The sequence below is a fragment of the Pogoniulus pusillus genome, chromosome 15 (genome assembly GCF_015220805.1).
Source record: "Pogoniulus pusillus isolate bPogPus1 chromosome 15, bPogPus1.pri, whole genome shotgun sequence".
NCBI classification, from domain to species: Eukaryota; Metazoa; Chordata; class Aves; order Piciformes; family Lybiidae; genus Pogoniulus; species Pogoniulus pusillus.
In genome coordinates this window covers 15,332,652-15,354,876 of record NC_087278.1, presented here as the reverse complement: position 1 = coordinate 15,354,876, position 22,225 = coordinate 15,332,652, and the positions used below count along the sequence as shown (strand labels likewise).

At 43.9% G+C, this 22,225-nt stretch overlaps 1 protein-coding gene across 1 annotated transcript in view; it reads right to left on the bottom strand.

The window, feature by feature from the left end:
* AKR1D1 (aldo-keto reductase family 1 member D1) overlaps positions 1–22,165 on the bottom strand; it is a 38,112-nt gene extending 15,947 nt beyond the window's left edge. The window contains exons 1-2 of the mRNA XM_064155480.1: positions 21,843–22,165; positions 4,136–4,303 (exon numbers count right to left, since the gene is read on the bottom strand). Of these exons, the coding sequence (XP_064011550.1) occupies positions 4,136–4,303; positions 21,843–21,935 (261 nt within the window). The 5' untranslated portion in view covers positions 21,936–22,165. The remainder of the gene's footprint in view (positions 1–4,135; positions 4,304–21,842) is intronic.
* Positions 22,166–22,225: the final 60 nt, after the last annotated feature.

The following is a 22,225-nucleotide window of genomic DNA, read 5'->3' as shown; positions in this document are numbered from 1 at the left end:
ATGTGAGTTAGCTATTGAAGAGACAAGTACCCAGACAATCTTTTGGTTTTCTCCTGTGGTCTTGGAGCCTGAGTGACTGCCTGACCTAGGGAAGTTTTAATTTACCTCCCTGTCCTCACTAAAAAATGTATGTATTATTGTTTAGTTACTGTAAAGTAGGTATGACTAGTTAAAGCACGACCCTTTCAACCTCTTTAATCAGAGCTGCTTCCTTGCAGGGTTATGCCTGGAGGTTGCTATGGAGTGTGCTTAGTTGATTAGCTTTCAGTATTCTCTCTAACTGAACTCTACTGATGCAAATCTCTTGCAAGAATAACACTATGGCATGGTAATTAGTAACCAAGAGCTCTTTGTAAACCAATTGCTGCAGTTAAAATCAACAAAACCCCCAGAATTAACACAGAATAGAAAATTTAAAGTGTATTTTGTTTGCACACAGAAAGCTGCACAGAACTGACATGTGGAGTTGTGTTAACGTTTTTGGCACCTTTATTGGCTGGGAAAACGTGCTGTTTGTTGGTACTTTCGTTCTCTAGCCAGTTCTGCCACTGAAGCTGGCAGTCACTGTGTGCCAATAATGGCTGTAGATGTCAGAAGACAGTCTGGGCAAGTTTGGAAGTATCTTTGACGTTTGGGGTTTTAAAAACAGATTATAGTTTTCTCGGGAAATAATTATCTGCTCACTTCTTCCAGCAGAGGCAAGGGTGTGTTATCTTGGAGATCAGTTGCACTGACAGCAGTGCATCTGACCCTATCCTAGGCTGACAAACCAAAACAGTGTTTGTCACCTGGAAATGGTTACTAGGCCTTCCTCAGCAGTACGCTGCAAGGCATGAAGCAGTTATGATGGTGGTTATACAAGCTGAAGGTACCACAGTATAGGGACCATTTTAAGGGTCTGGGACCAAGTTCCATTAGGAAGAAGTTCTTCACAGAGAGAGTGATTTCCCATTGGAATGGACTGCCCAAGGAGGTGGTGGAGGCACTGTCCCTGGGGGTCTTCAAGAAAAGACTGCATGAGGCACTTAGTGCCATGGTCTGGTTGATTGGATAGGGCTGGGTGCTAGGTTGGACTGGATGATCTTGGAGGTCTCTTCCAACCTGGTTGATTCTATGATTCTATGATTTCCCGAAGGCCTTTGGTCTGGGTTTTTGGTTAGGTTTTGTGTGTGGTTTTTGTTTGTTTTGGTGGATTTGGTTGGGTTTTTTGTTTGGGCTTTTTTTGTGAAGCATTTTACATGTAAAATGTGCTGTTATTTTGGACTTAAATACAGGTAAGGTAATGAGTCTGTATACTCTCTGTATTTGGATATTGTGTTTTGGAAGTGCAGCAAGGTGAAAAATGTTGATAGTTTATGAGTAGTTTTTCTGAGTGCCCTTTCTAGCTCAGTGCTATTGATCTCAGTACTTACCAGTGAATATAATTCCATTCAGAAAATCTCTAGAGCTTCTAAAAAACAGCCTTAAGAAAAACCCAAACATTTGTACTATGGTAATACATAGATACCATGGAAACTTAAGAGTTTCATAACTGTTTTGATGATTTGTACAAGTTGTATTATCTACCTAAGCAGAACTCATGCAGACATTTGAGCAGGCAAAGTTGCCAGCTGGCTTTGGCATTTCAGGACACCACATTTCCTGGAAATGTTACTTCTAATTTAATGAAAGAAATATCCTGGGATGAAAGAGGAGACCAAAAAGGTCTTGCTATATAAGCCAAGTGAGATGTTGGCAGTTGATATAAAACCTCTAAAATTTCTGGATGCTGAGCTGCTCTGCCTCATCAGCCAGCCATCAGCAAGAGCCAAGTGCAAGTGCTGATGATTTCAGCTGGCAGATGCAGCCCAGTTGCACCAAGTCACTATTCCAATAATGCTGCCACTCAGCAGGGCTGTTCTTGTCAGTCCCTGCTAAAGGACCAGCCTTCAGTTTGCATCACCTTTGTTTAAAGAGAGAACTGTATGAGGGGCTTGAGAATTTCCAGTACTTCTGATGTCAGTAAGACTGAAAACAACCCAAACCTTTGTTGTGCAGACTGCTTCCAGGAATGGTCTACCATATCTACCATGTCTTCCAGAAGATGCAGCAGTCATATCAGTCAGTTACCAATCAAAAGCTGATGTATCTACTCATGTCTTAATGTTTGCACGTTCTTCATATGACATGTAAGATTGTGAGGAACACAAAGCTAAAGACCCAAAAGCACACAAAGCAAGGGATGTCCAGTCCCACTTCTCCTGGGAAGTTCAGAGCTGTTGTGAACAATTCACTGAAACTTTTGAAACTCCTGGATTGTGATGAATTGTTTGGTTGAGGAATATTTTCCACTTCTGCCTTTTGAACTTTTTTAAGACTACAGAGTGCTCAGCTATCACCCTGAGCACTTCAAGTTTTCTCAAACACAAACAGGACACAACAGAATGGTAAACCAATGCAAGTACAAGCTCCCACTCACAAGGCAGGCTGCAACCACAGACATTGACTCTCAGGGTACCTACGGTGCTTTGCAGCTCTGTGGCTTGCAGGACATGTGGGTTAGGGAGCAACTGAACTTAACAATTGAGAAATCCAATGTACTTTCACAGATGACTCAAAGTTTAAATAGTGATTATCAACTAGGAAAATCATTTAGTGATTAGATCAGACAACTGAATATAGAAAAGCTTAATAAGTAAAGGAAGCCAGAAAATATTACCAAGGGGTGCACTTTCACAGAACCTGTGAAAAATACAGCAGCTGAGAAAGTTAAATGACTCAGAATTGTTAGGACATCTGGTTCTAACCTTTTTGGCATAGATTTGTGGTTTTGATTTGAAATATTGTTGGTGACTTGCAGTAATGAAACTATAAATGTTTGAAACTAAATATTTGGACTGATTCATATCAACATATTTGGTGCATGAGGTACTGAGAGACTACCCTGATAAAGGTGGAAAATTTGAGGACACGAAACTTTCCACAGGATGACAAGGTTCTTACCAGTATAACCGAGCAAGGAACTTAGAAAAGTGTTGCATACTTTGCAGACTAGAAAGTGCTGCACTTAGAAATTGGTCTATAGTTGTTGAAAGTCCACCTGGTCTGCAAACTACTAAATCCAAGGCTTAATTTCCCATATCACAGAGCTTAACTAAACTGCTCACAGTAAAAAAGGCTTTTGATCCCATGAGACCTTTCACTCTAGGAACTCTGGTATTTATTTCCAATGCTGTTGAGTAATTTCTGTGGATTACATCTTATTTGGGAAAGGAGAAAGGGAAAATATTAGGCTGATATGTTCAAAGAAGCAGTGCAGGAGGGACAACTTGAGGCCATGAACTCCATTGGAAACTAGACAGACACCATAGATTTTTCTGGGGCCGTCTGATTTTTATTCTCCTCTACCTGGGATATGATCATGTAGTTGTAACACACATTTTCAGGTATTTCATTGCTGATGGGATTTAATTTTTCTAGGACAGAATTAACTCTTACAACTAAGACTTCAAAGCATTAACTCTGGCCTTATTGCTCTGAAGCAGGAGTGTAACAACATCTATCCAAGTAAGTTGATTCATCATCATAGAACTTTTTAATGACAGGTGATACAGTAACTAAGGGTGTAGCTTGTTGAGTAATTTTCTGGCAGTGGTACCAATGTAAGCACTTGCTGTTCTCCCATACGCAGACACTTGCATGAACGTGCTTGCTCTCACCTGTTTCATTGTGCAATCTCACAGCAACCTGTACAAGGAATTGCTCTAACAAAAATAAGCCATCTGCAGGATCATTGTTGAGGCTGGGGTCCATTTTTGACTATACAAATGCATGTGCCAGCTCAACACGCGAGCCAGCAACAGCTTAGGTAGCACTGCTGAGTGTAGCAATGATCTAAACTTGCAGGTACCTATAATACTAGGTGGATTTGATGTTGCATGGTTCCTATTGCTAACAGAGCTTTAAACTGAGAAAAACAGAGTGATTAACAGCAAATCAACTGCTCAAAAAGCTCTAGCATTATGATAATGCCAGGAAAGGATAATAAAAAAGTTGAACCTGGAAGAATGTCAGATGCTGGCCATCAGGACTTTTAGGAAAGGCCATTCACAGAAATCCTGGATTTGATATAAGCAACCTGAGCTCAGCTTCTCACCTTGCCACAGTAAAAAATGTCTTCTCGCTTGATCTTTCCTTCAGCAATCTTCTCTCGGATGGCTTGTCCCACTTCGTGCTCGTTGTAATAGACGAAGGCACCGTCGATATGGCGGTAACCAGTATCAATGGCAACCTTCACTGACTCCAAACAGGAACCTTTGGGAGTCTAAAGGGAAGAGAAAAACAATAGGTTTAGCCTCTTGCTCACCTCTCCAGCAGTGCTATGGAGTACCTGAGATATGTGCAAGATTCATGCTGGATTTCATCCAGTCTAACCATCCCTTACCTCCTCAGACATCTGTTTTGATTTCTGAACAAAAATGTGCTGCAAACTTTTTTCCAAACCTGTTGTGAATGTGGAATTAGGCTGGGAAAAGGAGCAAAGCAAAAACCTCTCTATGTGCCTGAGTACTAGAGTAGTAGAATCGAATGTGTTTGATATGAAAATTCAGTATTACTTATCTAGAGAGCATGATCTTTCTTTCAGTAGGCATTTGATAAAATCCCTTACTCAGGTGGGATAAAGTCTTTTGGTTGAGCAGAGCTGGTCAACCACTTAGCTGGGCAGAGGCTGTTTGAATGCCTTATGGCCTGGTAGAGCTTTCAGCAGAGCAGGAATTTGAATTTGATTTCTTTTTCCTCAGATCAACTTTCCATTGGTAGTATCACAATCTTAACAGTGATGCTTAGGATTGTCTACTGGTATTCCTACTTCTGGACAGCTGCTTTACCATGTATGTAAGAACCAGTAAACACCTTAGAGTACATTCATATGCACCTTGCTTCTTCAGTATGATGAGCCAAAAAAACCCATAACTCTTAATAAGGCTAAGTGGCATTTAAGCACTTTGTACTGCACTTGCTTTTACTCATCTTTGCTGAAATTCAGAGTAAGCTTTTGTTCTTTCAGAACAGTTGTATTTTTCATTAGCCAATGTGGCAAGCAAAATACATATAGTCCAAGACAAGTGAAAAAACTTAAGACTAGACACTGAAATTGACTGATCACTGAAATAGTACTGGAAGCATCTTACTGTTGCCATTCTATGCATGATGAGGGCAGCTCTGAGTTGTGGTGACCAGCAGCTCTCAGCAACATGTGCAACACTATTCCCCCATAGCATTGCTCTGCTGTGACACAATGTCAGGTTCACTTAAAGGAAAACTGAAATAGGGTGAGTCAACCTGCTCTGCTGCATTGCTGTCAGCCAACAGCAAATGCCAAGATGTGAATTTTGCTAGCTTCAGGTGAAGGGCCAAGACCATGTTGCCCATCCTATGAAGAAAACAGATGCTAGATACATCTGGAATGCAGACAGGGTATGGAGGAAGGATGCGAAGTTTGTTGTTTTTTCTGGTGCAAAGGGAAGGCAAGAGGCAGGACTGGCAATGGGTGGTGCTGGGATGAGCTCCTTTTCACCACAGCAATCCATCACCCTCCTCTCCCTCCAAGCTGCCCTTTCACAACAGCCATTGCTTTGGCTGTCCAGGAGTGTCATAAAATAAGCAGCTTCTCTTCCACCACCTGCTGAACCAGAAGGTAGGAAAATCATAGTTGTCATGGGATGCTGCAGCAACTATGGACATTGGTCTTCCCTTCCATGTTCAGGGAAGAAATATCTGTGAAGGACTGTCAAAACCATGAAAGTCAACCTCCCTGTCTTTCAGTCAGAGTTGTAGGTGGGCGGAAGGTCATTCTGGGGTAATGGGACTATACCCTGGCCTGCTTGCTCTGCTTCTCAGTATCCCACCTGTCCTGGCTGCTATTGAACACATCTGGACCAATTTCTGTCCATTCTGAGTGGTCCTTCTGCTCCAGCATGCAGTGGATAAACGTTACATAAATGCAAAGCCACTCGTGCTTGCCCTTATTTATTACAGATGTGAGTGAGGGCTGAGAGGCAAAATGGCACAATTTGTCATGCTCAAGTATTTACAGTACTGATGATGTAATATAGTCTGCTTAATTGATAAAGACAATGAAACACTTGTTTGAATGCTTTGCTGCTTTCATCGTGGGAGCTTCCCAAAGGCATGGTCAGCCCCTGCCAGGGCCCTTTTCTAGTTATTAGTAGGGTGTAATGAAGATCACGGCAGCTAACAGCCTTTTAGGCACAGTCAATGGCTAGTTTTCTCTCTGGGCATGTTGGGCAGTGTTACAGAAGCATAGGGCTTAGCACGGTGGCAACCTCCAACATGTTCCCTGCTTTTTCCCTGCCTGAACCTGCAGGGAAGGATCTGAGGAAGGCAGCAGGCAAAAATATCTGAGACAAGAACTACAACTCTGCAGTTACTGGTGGCAGTAACCTCAGACCTCAGCAATGAGCTGTATGAGGCTGTAGCCACAGTTGCAAAGCTCAGGCTGACTAGCACAGAGCAACAGATTCCAGCTGAAAGGTCTTGTGACCTCAAGTCTAAGCAATGACTAGTTATCCAAAAGATAATTTAACTGTTTTAGAGTACTGTCAATGTTGTTTCTATGAAACCTGATTTTTCAAATAGTATGATTTTTAGACTTCAGACTGTTTGACTTGCAGCATTCAAGTGTATGAAAGCAGAACATTTTAGACTATGATGATACTTTACCTGATTAGAGGATGTTTTGTTGGTTTTTGGTTTGGTTGTTTTGGTGTTTGTTGTTTTGTTGCTGGTGATTTTTGGTTGGTTTTTTTAAGGTGTTTGTTTGCTTTGGGCTGTTTGGTTTTCTTTTTCTTCTTCTATTGATAAATGAGGCACAAGCCTGATCCTAGAGTTTTTTCTTTGTACTGTTGAAAGATTGCATGAACCCAACTCCCTGAGGCGGTAAATGAAATGCCACAAAGCAAGGAAATACTGATTATTGAGTTGAATCTTTCCTCATACTGGGGCCTTTTTGGTCAAAGACAAAAGCAGAAGGAATAGGTGAAGAAGGGTAGTCTCCCACATGTAAGGCAACAGCATAACTGTAGACTTGGGAAGAGAGTGGAACAGAGCAGAATGAGAAAGCTCAGTTACTGCAACTGCCTTTGGCCGAATCAGTTAACTTATATTAGAACTCAGCTGTACTTCTTAATCTTTTGCATGGGACTTACACACATCTGTACAAATAATCTTGTGAAAGACTCCTCCATCTCAAGGATTAATCTTGAGGAGGTTAGGGGCTTGAGAAGGTTTTCTTTGGATCAGGTCTTGATTATCAACGGCTGGGTTTACGTTAAATACGAATGTTTTCATTGCACTAATTCATTTCATCTGATGTGGTATATTTGTTCTGATGGATTCTGGTCTAAGATGCTTCATTTTAAAAAGTAAGACAACCTAGGGAACAGGCTTTGGAAAATCCTTCCCGCTATTGAATCATCCATCTGAAGGTCTGAGACATCTGTGAGTCTGGAAACTTTATGCAGTATAATTTTTTTCATTCTAATGGAGGCACTATCATTTTCAGCATTTCACATATTGAATCCTTCCAAAGCTTGCACGAATGGGCTGTGGTAAGCTGTGCTGATGAGCTGCACAGACTAGTCACGTTGTGATTTTGCCACTTTTTAGAAGCACCGCCTCGAGTGCCATATCTTATTCCATTGTTCCCTGACAGACCATATTAAAGCAGGATGACTCAGGTCACCACTGCTCATCCAGCTTTCCATCAGAGAAGACACAAACCTGAATCTTTCCTCTCTACCCACCCTACTCAGCCTGAGGCATTTTAAACTCTTCTTCTGCCTTTCAGAGAAATAAAGTCTCTAAGCAGTAGTGAGCAGAGCAGAGATTACCACCTGAAAATCCACTTTTACTTTGCTGCAGGTAGAAGTTTGTCATATGAGTGCTCTTATGTTTCATGGTGTATAAGGACTGACACTTCAATGACAGCAGCTGATGGAGCAGTGCCTCCCAGGCTGCCTGGTCATGGAGCAACCACCTTTATCATGAAAACCAGACCTCCTCTTCCTTCTTCGTGCTTCCCACTGTACTCGCTAGCTTACATTACGTGACTGCCTCTGATGTCAGCTCATTTCAGGTTGGCCTTTATTCTTGCACCGTTCCCAAATAAGCATGGCTCATGTTTGGAGCAGCACAAATGCCAGATGAAGTACTGAAATGTCTTCAAGCTGTGAACTTTTGTGCTTGTCAGTAGTGACTCAGGATGCTTTGGCTTTAAGACAAATCTTTGCTTCTTTATTACTTTTTGTTTAAGTGTAGATAAAAGGTATGCTTTATCCTTAGCTGTAATAATGTTTCAGCTTCTAATCAGTGTGCCATGGAACTATGCTACTTTGATCGAGTACTGTTGTTTTAGATCTGGAATTTTATGATCACCTCTACACTCTTAAGTCAGATTTTTATCTTCAGTGCTCTTACAGTCAGTCAGTAGCTTGTGCCACAAAAGGTATTAAATTTATTACATGTTTTATCATAAAAGAAAAACCATTTGGTTAGCTAAAACTACTCATTCAATCACTAGCATTTCCTTCAACAGCGTCGAGGATATTTTTAAGATCATAAAGTTTAAGGAAATAACACACATGATTATTCCCTCTATCGATCAGTAGCTTGTAAAGCTGCTGATTTACCACCATGCATGACAGATTAAACCTTTTCCTTCAGGCTTCATGGTAAATGAATACAGCAGAAGGGCCTAGGAAGCAGGCTCAGATTTGCACCTTTACTGAAAGGAAGGAGGCAGCAGTTTGGCCCCTTCTCCATAGATGAAGTTACCACATTTTAAAAGTGTGAAAAAGCAGTGCTTCATGAGTTCTGCCTGTCCAAAAAGGTCTGTTCCGATTCCTCTGAGACCATGAACTACTGTTTTGTGTGTGTGTTTATATCAGACACCTTCCATCACATCCCATTTTCTCAAAATTGATTCTCCCTTTGAGAGAAAAAGTACAGCTTCAGTTCTGATCTGTGATGGAGCCACAGGAGAATATTTTTTGTGTGGCCATACTCATGAGTTTTACTGTTCCCTCTCAAGTAGAATAGCATTCGCTTTGCAGTGTTAGTGGTTACTCTAATCATTACTGTTACTTAATGTCATGTTTCAGCTGTCCTCTAATTCTTTTGCCTTTTTTTTTTGTTTGTTTGTAGCACAGTTTTTCTGGTTGGCAATTTCCAGCAGCTTTCTCATTTATAAAGAGGGATTCTGGTTACCTCCAAAGACAAAGTTAACAGGACAAGTTAGTGGCAGATTGTAATCTTGCTAAACTTTGTGAATGGCTGCCACAGGCATTGCTTTTATGAACGTCTTAACATCGCTATTGTCATTTATGCATTGGTGCATGCAGCCGAGGAAAACAGTCCAGCTCAGAGTCCCAGATTCTCCTCTGCCCTGCTTCACATGCACAGCTTCAGAGTTGAACAAGTCTCAAGAGCATGTGAAAGCTGAGGAAGCTGCACTTCAGGAAAGGAGCTGTTTACCTTTGTCCTGAGTGCTTCACCTGGTTACTGTAATGATATCTAGTCCCTCAGCAGGCAATAATGATCCTGGAAGAGCTTGAGGCATTGGGAGAGATGGGATATCTCCTGGAAAAATCTGAATTTAGCTGCAGCTGAATTAGAGAAGAGATCCAAACTGTGGGCTAAGCACTCCAGTCCTAACCTATAATTTCAGATGTGAAGCCGCTGTTTAGGAATCTTAGTCAGCTAAATACAGGAAGGAGAAAGTAGGTACATTCCTGGGCTCTGAGCCTCCTTTGCTGGAGCTCAGCACTCACACACAAATTCTTATGCAAGTTTCTAGAAGCGCAGTTGCTTATTTCCATTTGCCTGTCTTCTGGGTAAACTACCAAAGGTTTAAGGTGTTAGGAATAGAGCATCAAAAACATGTCTACTGAATGCACTACAGGAAAGCACAGCCTGAGTTTACAAAGACTGAGATGTGAGCCACACAAGGGTGCATTCTTAGAATTGTTTAATCTTGTAAGGGGTGTACAGTACAGATTCTCCTTTTCTTGGAAAATGCAACCACCAGCACATCCCTCTCTCTCGTACACAGGAAACTCTGGCTGTCATCACCTGGCAGCATTGGCAGCCACTGTCCAGAAAGAAAGGCCCAGCAAAGGAATCTCTGCAAAAGCAGGTAGAGCTGAGATGGAAGCAGAATACAGCTGTTATGCTGGCCCAGAGCTTTGCTTTATGCCATGCAGTGTGTTGCTTTAGAAAGTGTGAGACAGCAAATGTGACTAGAGAAGATATGGGGAATGGTGATGCTTGCTGCCTCACGTCATGCGGTGAATGAGCATGAAGAAGGGGTGCCCGCTTTCTCCTCTAGCCTGATGTCCTGTCAGTGGCATGGAGCATGAGGTTTGGTTGCCTGGATAACAAAAATTATATTGCATAACTGCAGTTTTAGCATTTCCAAAATTCCTGCAACATTGTTATTTCAGTATTTAGTCAAAGCTGCCTTCAGAAAAGCCTTATTATTGTAACTGGCAGAGGCTGATGGAGTTATTTTTACCACCTGATTGCAGAATCCTCAATGTTAGAATTGCTGACACTTTTCACTTGATGCAAAGTTACTTAATGCAAGCTGTGTCTCTCTGTTGGCAGATAGAGAATTAAGGCAAACTAAGCGAGTGATGTGCACATCCAGGTTCGATGTTCTCAGTGCCAGCAGGGTGGACTGGAACAGTTTCCTGAAGAGCTGGAGGATAGAATAGCCAACTGGTCAGACTTCAAAAGTGTGGGTCTAACTGGAAGTTCGGATGCTATCAAAATATTCTTCAGATAAGAAAAGTGATTCTAGATATAAGTGAGGTATATGGGGCCCATGCCATAACAGAGGAGAAAGAAAAGGTTGCCAGTAGTTCTTCTACTTCATTCCCTTGAGTTAAAGGGGAGAGGTTTCTGGCGCCGGTTTGAAGAAGTATTTGCAAAGGCAAATGTAAAATTTGGGGAATTCCACCACCCAGTTAGCTAAACCAACGAAAGCTGGCTTTGATGAAACCTAGAGAGGCATTTTCTGCACAGTGTTTTCAAGTTTTGACAAATGTGACCTTCTAGGTCAACCAAAGACACAAGCCAGATGTTAGCTTCACACATGAGCTGTAAGAACATGCTTACACTGTTCTTCAGAGAGTTGTGGGGAGTCAGAGACATATGGGAGTGCACAGCCATATTTAATGCATGGAGTTGGTCAGAGACATTTTGAGAAGAGGTTTGTCTGGAATATTTTAGCTCTAAATGTTCTTGCCAAAAAGTGTATCTTTTAGTTGTGATAATTCAGTTTACTTGCTTGCAGGGGCTCAGGACTTTCCCTCTTTAACAATGCCAGTGATTCTCTGCCTCATCTCCTGTAAAACAATCTTTGTAACTTATTTTTATTTACTTAGGAAGACTTTTCCTGTGACTCTTGAACAGGATTAAAAATCCACCCTAGTTAGAAAGCAAGAGGAGAAGAGGAGGGAAAAAAATCCCAGACTTTTTTTTTTACTCTGTGTGTGTGTATCAATGTTTAGCCTTGATATTATTGTATTGGTAACAGCTAGCTTTGTAGTTTTTGGAAGAGGGGTACATTGAAACAGCTAGTGTTTGTCACTGCTGTATGCATCTATGGCAAGGAAAAGACCTGCTTTTATTTGGCTGCCTCTCAAATGAGAATTTCTATGTCTGGGTTTGAGTAGTGCCACTGTCCTAAAAGCTTATTAGGATTAATCATATATTAGTTTTGGATCTGGGCTAATTAAATGCAATTCTACCCTAGGTCATAGCCAGACATGTAGCTTGGTGGATCATGTTGTCATCTGATATCCATCATCCCAAAGTTGTACTGACTCTCAGACCAAGTTGTCATCTTCTAAATGTCACCTTGCTCTGGGAAGATTTTTCCCTGCATCACTCTTACTCTGTCCAAATCTGCTTGTGTTGGTACTGCGTTCAGGAGCCAAGTGATGTGGTGCCAGTTTGGCTGTAAGAGCTTGGATTAGGCAGGCATTGCTGCACTGGGCCAGGTGATTATCTGACTGTCAACAGTTTCATTAGTAGAAGCCCTCTGCTCTGCAGGGACATAAGTCTCTTGGTCCTGGAGCTGTCTGAATATGTTTTCGTATAGCAGCTGAGATGTCAATGTAGGTTAAAGATGCTATCTTTTCAAGAAGAGTTTATTTGAATGCTTATAGTTTAAGGCATGCTCAGGTTTTGGAGAAAGGTAATTCTGACAATAAGGTACTCTTCTGAATTAAACCCTCCATTTTCCAAGATTAGCAATTTTTTGTAGCTAGAAAGTTAGTCTTTCACTCACCGCCATCTACAAGGCTGGGCTCATCCTCCTCAGGAATTTTATATGTTGACTGTTTCAGTAAATGCAGCTTTTAATCTGCCACACATGATTAGACACTAATTGTGTTCATAGCTGGAAAGACCACAGAAGCTGTTGGCACGAAGTACAGATTAGTCATACTATCAATTTGGTTTTTAGTAAGCTTCAGGATTCACAGAAACGAAGAACCACAGATTTCAGTAGAGAAGATACGTGGAGGTAAACAAGCATTTCTGAAAATTCAACAGTGTCTCAGAGCCATGGGGTTCGTGCAAACAAAAGTAATAAGAACAGGTCTTGTGTACTCAAGAAGTTGCATGCAACAGCAAGCACCTCCATCTGTTATGAAGGGGACTGGTTGAAATCTGAGTTTGGGGTAAAATGCAATGAGGCCGATTCAGAAGTTATTAAATGATTTATTTATATACACAAAATAATTCCCCCAAACTTATTTACAGCTATCCACACAAGTTCCTGGATGCGGTTAGCAGAACTATTTCACAGAATGCCTCTATACAGTGGAATTTTGAAAGGTTTCAGAAAATGTCTTTAATAGAGAGTCTGGCAGCTTAATTCACCGCTTGTGAGGTTAATTAAAATCCTTTAGCAATTGGATCAAAGAGTTAAGAATACTCACTAGTCCTAATGTCTGTGGCCCAAAACATAGGCGGGAAAATATTCAACAGAAGCCCTGTGGTGAATTGCATGTGGGCTGCAAAGGGGGGTACTGATAGATAGTAATCTGAAGATGAGCCAGCAGTGTGCCCAGGTGGCCAAGAGAGCCAATGGCATCCTGGCCTGCATCAGGAACAGTGTGGCCAGTAGGACAAGGGAGGTTATTCTTCCCCTGTACTCAGCACTGGTCAGGCCACACCTTGAGTACTGTGTCCAGTTCTGGGCCCCTCAATTCAAGAAAGATATTGAGGTGCTGGAGTGTGTCCAGAGAAGGGCAACAAAGCTGGTGAGGGGCCTGGAACACAAACCCTATGAGGAGAGGCTGAGGGAGCTGGGGGTGTTTAGCCTGGAGAAGAGGAGGCTCAGGGGTGATCTTATTACTGTCTACAACTACCTGAAAGGACATTGTAGCCAGGTGGGGGTGGCCTCTTCTCCCAGGCAACCAGCAATAGAACAAGAGGACACAGTCTCAAGTTGTGCCGGGGTAGGTCTAGGCTGGATGTTAGGAGGAAGTTGTTGGCAGAGAGAGTGATTGGCATTGGAATGGGCTGCCCAGGGAGGTGGTGGAGTCACCGTCCCTGGAGGTGTTCAAGAAAAGACTGGATGAGGCACTTAGTGCCATGGTCTGGTTGACTGGATAGGGCTGTGTGCTAGGTTGGACTGGATGATCTTGGAGGTCTCTTCCAACCTGGTTGATTCTATGATTCTATGATCAGCTGCTGGCTGAGGTGACGGGCGAGTGAGCGGCAGCCCGCCAGGGGAGCGAGGAGCGAACGAGCACGCAAGCAGCTTATTCACCTGTTCACCCCCATTTATAGGGCAATGGCCAAGGCTGATGATCTCATTGACCACACAATCACCCGAGCACCTCTGGCAATCACCCAAGTAGACCCAAAAATGGAAGGACCCACAGGCTGTTGTCTTCCAAAAATGGGGGGCGCATACGCTTTGTACGCGACAGGGGCGTGGGTAAATAAGACAGGACATGCTCAAGCCCATTTTATGCCCTTTAGGACTATTCACCACACCATCTCAACAGAAAATAAGTAATTTTGTCAAATCCTACTTCTAAATCTGGCACTGATGGTTGAACTTCAGTTCTCAGACAAAAGCTAGGAGATTCTGAGCCCACTGCATTTCATAGAGGAGTGGCTACCTTGTGTGATTGCCTGTTTTTTCTAATTAGATGACTTAATTTTCCTTTATTAATGAGAGAAAGATGCAAACTTGCATTTATGCAAGCCAAAATATTCCATTGTATATCATGAGATGACAGCGAGCTTGACATCTCAATTCCTTGTAAAAGTGGTTGCAAGCAAGGGGAAGAGAGGTCATGGTTGAACACCAAGAAGACAGTGTTGAGTGCACAGAATTCCAGCAACAGAACAGAAAAGTCCTATGGCAGAGGAGAAAAGGCAGATGTAAGATAGATGATCTCTGCTTTTCATAGGTGGTAAATATGCCATTAAAGCATTCAGCTTTTGGCAAAAATCTTTGATAAAAGCAAAATTTGTCTGAGACCCTTTTGATTTAATGTGGTGTTCTACTCTTCTACACTCACCTATTTGCCATAAAAAAAATCTGCCTGTGAAAACAGTGTATTAAGTGTTCATCTGTTAATCCTTCATCCTCTGGCACATCTGCCATCTCTGCAGCAAATAGTGGAGATTAGTTAATACATGAACATACAGCAGAGTTGCTGCAGCTTCCTGAATCCACATGCAGGCTCTTTTTCCTGTATCCTCATACTTGTGGTGATTTGGTCATGTTTCTAGGAAGCAGAGGTGCTCCTGCTCAAGACCCATGTTGTTTTGATGCCTGCTAAAAGGTAGTGCCAGCTACTGCACCTCCTCAAGGCATTGAAGGATCAAATGCCAAGAAATCCTGCCTTTTATGCTCTTGGCAACTGAGTCTTGTCAGAAACGGTGACTTAGCTGAAGATTAAGAAGTAAAATCTGAGAAATTAAGCAACAAGAGCACCACCAGGATACCAGGAAAGGTGTAACCTCTGCGATCTGTTTAGTCCTTCAACTGAGTCATGTCTTTGTCAGTGGGTGACCTGACTGTGTAGATACGTGGTCTTGGGATACAGATTGTCCAGTGTGAAGACTAGGCTAAGAGTTAACTAATAGGCAGGCAAAGGAGGCCTCCAGGATGTGTATCACAGCAGGCTCAGTTCTCTTCCTGGGCTGCAGTAACATACCTTTCCCTTCAGCCCTTGCTTCAAGTACACAGATCTCGGTTTAGGAGTACGGCTTTAGGATATCCTCAGGGACCAAGGGAACATAAGGCTACCCTCTCAAACATCTAAAATATCCGAACCCTGAAAGACTGTGCATTGGCCAGCCATGGCTCTGCCACTCCAAAACCCTCCCTGAAGATGGTAAGAATTAGTACCACATGAGGTAATACTGCTACTTTAAAAGCAAATGGCTTGAGAAAACCAGCTGTGGTTACCAAAAGGCACTGTAAAAATGCTCAAAGTTGTTTGGAAGTGCTGGTCGGGGCATAAAGCCCAACAACTTAAAAGTTAATTTTGTTTTGGGAACTTTCTTCACTTCTTAAATTGAGGGCATAATATAAGTCTCTGTAGGCAAATATCCCCTCTCTCAGCTCTCTTCAAGTCAGGTTCCTCAATAGTCTTTTTAGGGTAAAAAAGAGCATATCTCCTTGGCTTCCATCTGTGGTGATTTCATGTAGGTTCATAAAGATCACTTCATTCCAGAGTTAACTTCAGAGTCAGTACTTGCCGAGTTGAAACGCACGTTTGTGTGTAACTGTTCACAATAAAAAGGACTGTGGTATTTTCTTTATATATCTATTTTAATAGTGTGTCATGGGAAGTAAGCTAAGTCTGTAAGGACATTTGCATGCCAGGGCACTCCCTGCTCTTGCCACTGCCTCCCTTATCTCTTCCAAGAAAAAAATCTAGAAGCTGAGTGGGAGGCTTACCTCAGGAGGAAGATAGCTGTCTGAGTCAGCGAAGAAATTTGTAGGAAAGAGATCGAGAAGCAAAAACCTTTAAATTTCAACTCTGTTTCTAGGGATGTCAGGTGTCACTCTTCCCTGGGACTTTACATATGCTACCAACTTCATAGCTTTGGGTCAAGTCAGGTGACTTTCTCTACAAGTCACCTGAAATCATTACCATCTCCAGCTGATTGTGTTTCAAAAGATGGTGGTGGCCAGGAGAAAAACAGAGGGAATAAAATTGAGTGTAATCTCCTGCTTATTGCAGCTCAGAGATCTAGATTGCATGATCAGGACAAGCCACCTACTTCCTCTTTTGGCTTAAAGGTAGTCTACAGAAGAGATGCAGCCCGCTCCACGGAGAGAAATTGAAACAGTTTGTGCTTGCACATCATTGTGTGAGGAAATTTTTGGCATGAAGAGTCCTGCAAGAACTCTAGGGGCTATTAGCCTGCATAACAAAAAGTTACTCTGTTCAGCTTCTAGCTTGGGTGTAAAAAGTAATCTAGAGTGCCAAAGCAGTGTTTTTACTTATCCAAACCAGATATTTTTTAACTTGGTCACTTAGATTGGATACCAGAGCCCTCGACGAACTTTTTCTCTCCCTGATTCAAACCAGCAATTTCTTTTTAAACAGAATAGTTCTGGGCACTCACAAGACTGACTTCGTGGCAGTTAAGGATTTGGGGAAATGGGTCGGTCTTCCTCCGGGCTGGATGCCATACCAAGTTCTTCAGCATCCAAAGCTGTGGGACTGGTGGGTAGCGCATTTTCCCATGGGGCTGGTGGGTAGTGCACTTTCCCGTGGGGAGGGTGCTCCTCCTACTGCGGGCTGTACGTGTTCCTTCCTGCCTCTTTCTAGCTATCATATACCCCCATGATCGCATTATTTTCCTGAGCTGTGTGATATGAAATTAATCCCTGGAGGCAGAGAGGAGGACTGAATCTGGTTTCCCACCACTTGTGTGATTGGTACGCTCTTCAGGGAAACGCAACTCTTACCTCCAACTGCTTTAATAATCCTTTGATTCCTCAGCTTGTACTGCCAGTACCCGAAATGAAATGCTTTGCCATTTGTTTTGCCTGAAACTATTCCACAAAACTGCTTCCAATTTATGAATGGATTTGGCTACCTCAGAACCGGAGTTTTAGCAAAGTCACACTTGCCAAACCCCCTCACCCAGTGCTATTCTTGCGTGTTTTGCCCAATCTTATGTACAGCATTTGTGTATAGTGAGGTTGCTACAACCTTCTCTCCCAGACCTCTCTTCCCTCAGTCAAAACAGGAAGGCAGGAGAGGAGCTGCGGCCAAGGCCCCTTGACCTTCCAGGAAGACAGCAAGTATTTGTGTGGAGGCACTCGGCTGATGATCTTACTGTGTTGACAGGGATGAGTTATAAAGTGAAGAAGGCATAAGTGCAGTTTTAATGAGGTATAAAATTTCCAGGATTTAGGAGTGTTTTAGAACCTTCCTCTTTGAGCCTGTTCATCCTCATGCCCTATCCACTTCAGATGGGTACCAGAAGCACTTGCTGGGCTGTGTTGGGAAGTGAGCATCAAAGCTGGGAGATGGGGAGAACATGGGAAGTGGGGGAAGGAGGGGGGAGCTGGTCCAGCTCTGCTGTGGCAGCAGACCGTATCACAGGCTCATCAAGGAGGCTGTCCTCCAACCTTCCCTGTGGGGCCGCCCTCTCCTTCCTTCTCCCTGTCCCTCCCCCGATTCTCCGCCTCCAATCTATTTAATACCCAAGGGAATTGGGTCAACAGCTCGGGGGCCCTCAGGAAGGGAAAGCTGGACATGACACATCTGCTGGAACCTTGGCAGAGCCCCTTCTGCACGCGCAGGGCTTTGCCAGAAGGATCCTCAGAGCCAGAGAGAGGCAAAATGGGCTTTAAACTTTAATGCCACCTGGAAGGCCTTAATAATCTCCACTGTGGTTCCTTTCCAGACCCATGAGGAGACGGGATATTTGGGCAAGAAAAGGGAGAATAGGAGAAGTTAGTGACTGACTTTCACTGTTTCACTCAAGTGCATCCTTGCTAGGACAAACAGCCTAATTGATGTAGACAAGACTCTTAGTACAACTTACACATTTCCTTCCTTGTGTGAAGGAGAATGCAAACCAACTTCAGCACAACAAATCTGCAACAAAAAGCAAACCAAGTTTTTGTGCTTATACAATTACTACCATCCCTTAAAAATAAGGATAAGAAACACCAATTCAAGTAGCAAAAATATTTCTAAGTGTCTTTCTCGGTAAACAACCAAAATTTATCACCAATTCTTTGACTAGTGAAGACTCCTTTCTTTTTATTAGCAGACAAGTTGATAGCAAATGAGTTCATCACATATTTTTGCTATGTTAGGGGAGTAAAGCAAAGAGAAACCCCCAAAATTACACTATCAGTGGTTTAAGTTTCAAAGAATTAGATGAATTCTTGTCATCCTGATCTGAGTACAGCAGAAGAAAAGCTCTCTTACACCAAGAGGGAAAGAGTGCTGAATTAAAATTAATCTGATAATCAAAGAGACCTTTTTCACCATGGTCCCTCTCCGCTTCAGTTGAGTAATTTATTTTGAGTCAGTAAACTTGTACATGGGACCAAATTTCAGTAAATAGTTTGGGTTTTTTTTTTTTTTTGTTCACTGTTTCACAACTGGAAAAGCACAATTTATCTGCCAAAGTCTTCTTTGAGAGAACAATTGAGTTATTTAGGATGAGCAAGACAAGCTGCTGACATGTTTCAGTACTGAAGGCACTGCTGTGCAGTTTATCCAGACAAAGCCCAAAACATGAAAGCTGGCCTTTTGCCTCTGGTTTCTTGTAACTGACTATAAGAAAAGCAGATTTCCCTGCTCCCTGGCTAACTAGATCTGCATGGTTTGTTTAACCAGCGAGCACATTCCTGCACTTCAGGAAGAACACTCTGGGCTCATTATGAGCTACTGGGCTGCAGCATGATATTGAGAAAACAGATTTGTTTTGGACAAGCTGCCTTGACATGGAGGTGCCAGGGTGAATAACCTTTGGAAAAAAAATTAAAAGAAAAAAAATCTGCCTTCAAGAGCAAGATGAATAATCTGACAGAGGAATGACTGTATTTCATATCAAAGCACAAAATGAGTAGAAGTTATGGATACCTGGCTCATGAGCAGAAATAGCGTGCTGGGGACGGCTGACACTGTTGCTACCACCAGCTCATTACCCTCACCACTGGAGAACGGGTGCCTGAAGGTGCTGCTTTTAGAGCAGTTCAGACACAAAAGGCTACAGCTAAGTGTTTTAAGGGAAACAAGTCGGTACTAGTTTACAGCCCCAGTCGTTAAGATAAACCTTGAAATGGTCCTGAGTTACCACAAAGCCTTTCAGCTCGCTAGGCAGAAGAAACAGGACAGAAACCTTGCCAGGCATCCCGTTGGAAGTTGCGCCAGGCACAAGTTGACACTTGGTAGAGCAGCTTGTCCCAGCTAAGCGACACTTCACTGCCACGGCAAGGTATCGATGGAAGCCCCATGTCCTCTTAGCAGCAAAGCAGTCTTTTTGAGATGGGCAAGCCTTGTGCCGTGATTTATTTAAACATCCTGCCCCGTCACTGACCAGTAGCTGCGAACAGTTCTGCAACGAATCTCGCAGCATCTTGCTACTTTATTTCACCAGCTGTCCTCTGTAGCAAGTTCCCTGACTTGAACGTTCAGTCTTAATCCTAGTTTAAAGCTTCAGCCTATCTCCTCCAGATAGAGTGTTTCACCTGGTCTCCTGCTAAAATTAGACTTTTTGCAAGTGCCTTATCAGTGCTGTTTTCTTTACCTCTCCTCCTCCCTCCCATAACTTGCTTACAAATTTAGCACATAGAAAGATAACTACAGCTCAGAAAACCAAACTCTTAACACCAGAGGAGGGAAATGCATCCATGGGATACGCATTGGGTATGTGTACCCGTGCCCGTTGAGGGTGCAGTTACACAGCAGCTTTACTTGCTCCAAATTGCAGTTGTTGTATCAATGTCCTGCTTACGTGGTCCTGGCGTGTGTGTGCTCGTGTGTGTCCCGTGACATTTGTAACCAGAAAACAAAAGAGATACCTGTGACAAGCAAAAATGTCACTCTACCCAGGGGTGATACAGCTGAAACCCAACCCTTTCTAAAATTGATTAATTTTTGCTGAACAAGCTCTGTGTGCCGTCCACCTCAACGTGCAGGAGGGCAAAGGAGGCAGCAGGATTTTACAGGACTTGGTTACAAACAACAGGACTGTTGTGTGCTAATGTTGGGACATTCAGATTTCTGCAGTATGAACTCTTATGGTTATGGCATTGCTGAGAAACTGCTTCTGAAAGGGGAATCCTATTTGCCTTCTCTCACAGCTCCAGGAGGCTACCTGCTGCTTTGAGCTCCCTTCCTGAGCCTGGCTAATATCAAGGGCTACCTCTGGGAAAGAACAGCAAAGCAGGAACATCTCTTCTACTGATAGCTTCAGGTTTTCTTAAAACTACGGTAAAATTGCAACTCAGGGGTTGAATGCATGATATACAAGCCTGGAAAGAGGTGCTTCAAGTTCACTCAAAGCCTACTTTGTCACTGAATTACCAATTATGCCATGTTCTGCTTTGTTACATTAGAAATGCTGTTAGAAAGCTCCGTTTTGGTTCACTAATGGTTATTCAAAGAATGCAATAGCTGAAAATATCTCCAGAAACTCTAGAGACTTGGGGACGGTACCCAGCCTCTGAAGTTGCAGATTCTCCCCACGTAAACCAGCACTGTTAACCACGGAGATCTGCAGCCCCGGAGGCTTCTTACACCCTTTGTGTGCCACTTAGGCACTCCTTGCAGCAGCATTTATTGAAGATTTTACTTGATGCTGTTATTCATATACCATTCATGCTATATAAAAGTATCTTAATGCTAAATTGTTTTAATCAAGAGTTCTCCTGTAAAAGTTTCTTTTAAAACACCTGGTGGTTTGTACAGTCATGTGCACAACATTGCATCTTGACTCTGATACTATTGCACATGAAGGGTTCTCTATTTTCCCCCTGCTCTTCAAGCAAACAGAAAAAAACAGCCGCTGGGAGTTCGGGCAGATTAGGAGAGCAAAAGGCAGCAGGTTTTAGGTGCGCGGTGAAAAGAAACATCAGGTGTGCTTCCACAGCCTGCATGCAATGGAACCAGCGACACTTAGGTGGGAAGCCTGCCCGGGACACGCAAAACTGAAGGATGTCGCGTACTTGAAAGTGGTTTGGCCACTGGTAGTCAGCTGTGGCAGCCGCAAGAATCAAGATGCAGGAATTTGGGTCTTTGTTTCAGGAACATTCCTTGGAAAGTGTCGGGGGCAGCTGCAAAAGGGTCCGAAGTCCCTCATTTTAGCGCTCGGCACAGGGCAGCGGGGCCGTACCGTCGGCACCGTCTCCCCGACTCCGGACTTCTCGGGACCAAGGACTGCAGGTTGGGTGTCACATCCCTTGTCGCTGCCCGCGGCGGCGACCCCATGGGGTTGCACTGCCTCGAAACACAACTCCCCCCGTCCCATCCCGTGCGCGGAACTGGGCATTGCGCGGCGCGGGGCAGCGCCCCGCCGAGCCTGGCGAGAGGGGACTTTCCCCTCACCTTTCCCTCTGCGCGCCGCGCACTGCCCACGCTGCTCACGGGGGAGCTCAGGCTTTCCGACATGCACAGGGAAAGGAGTGAAAGGAGAAACAGCCGGGACGGTGAGGAAAGGAAGGGAGAATAGACAAGTACCCCTCGCTTGGGGACTCTGCAGCTAGGGTGGTTGCCACCTGTCCCCGCCAGCGGAGCGGGGCGTCCCGGCGTCCCCGGACTTACTTTCTTGGGGTCGGCGTAGGTGCCCAGCCCCAGCAGCGGGATGCTGTTCCCATCGCTCAGCGGAACGCGGTGGCTCTCGGCTGTCAGGTTCATAGCACCGGCAGGTAGGGCCGCTCCGACCTCGGGGCTGTCTCTGCAGGGGCGGGAATCGCCGAATCCTCAGCCAACAGCGGCCTCTGCGCACCGGCACCCACCTACCGATCGACCGACCGTGCAGACAGACCGTGACTCTGCAGGGGCCGAGGTACGAACTGCCCGCTCCCGGCGACGGGGAGTGCCTTTTTGGGGGGCCGAGCCACGTGTGCCGGTGGCAGCCCTGCACCGCGCCCAGCCGCGCCCCGCCTAGCTCCCCGCCCCGCGCGGCCCGCGGACCCTACTCGCCC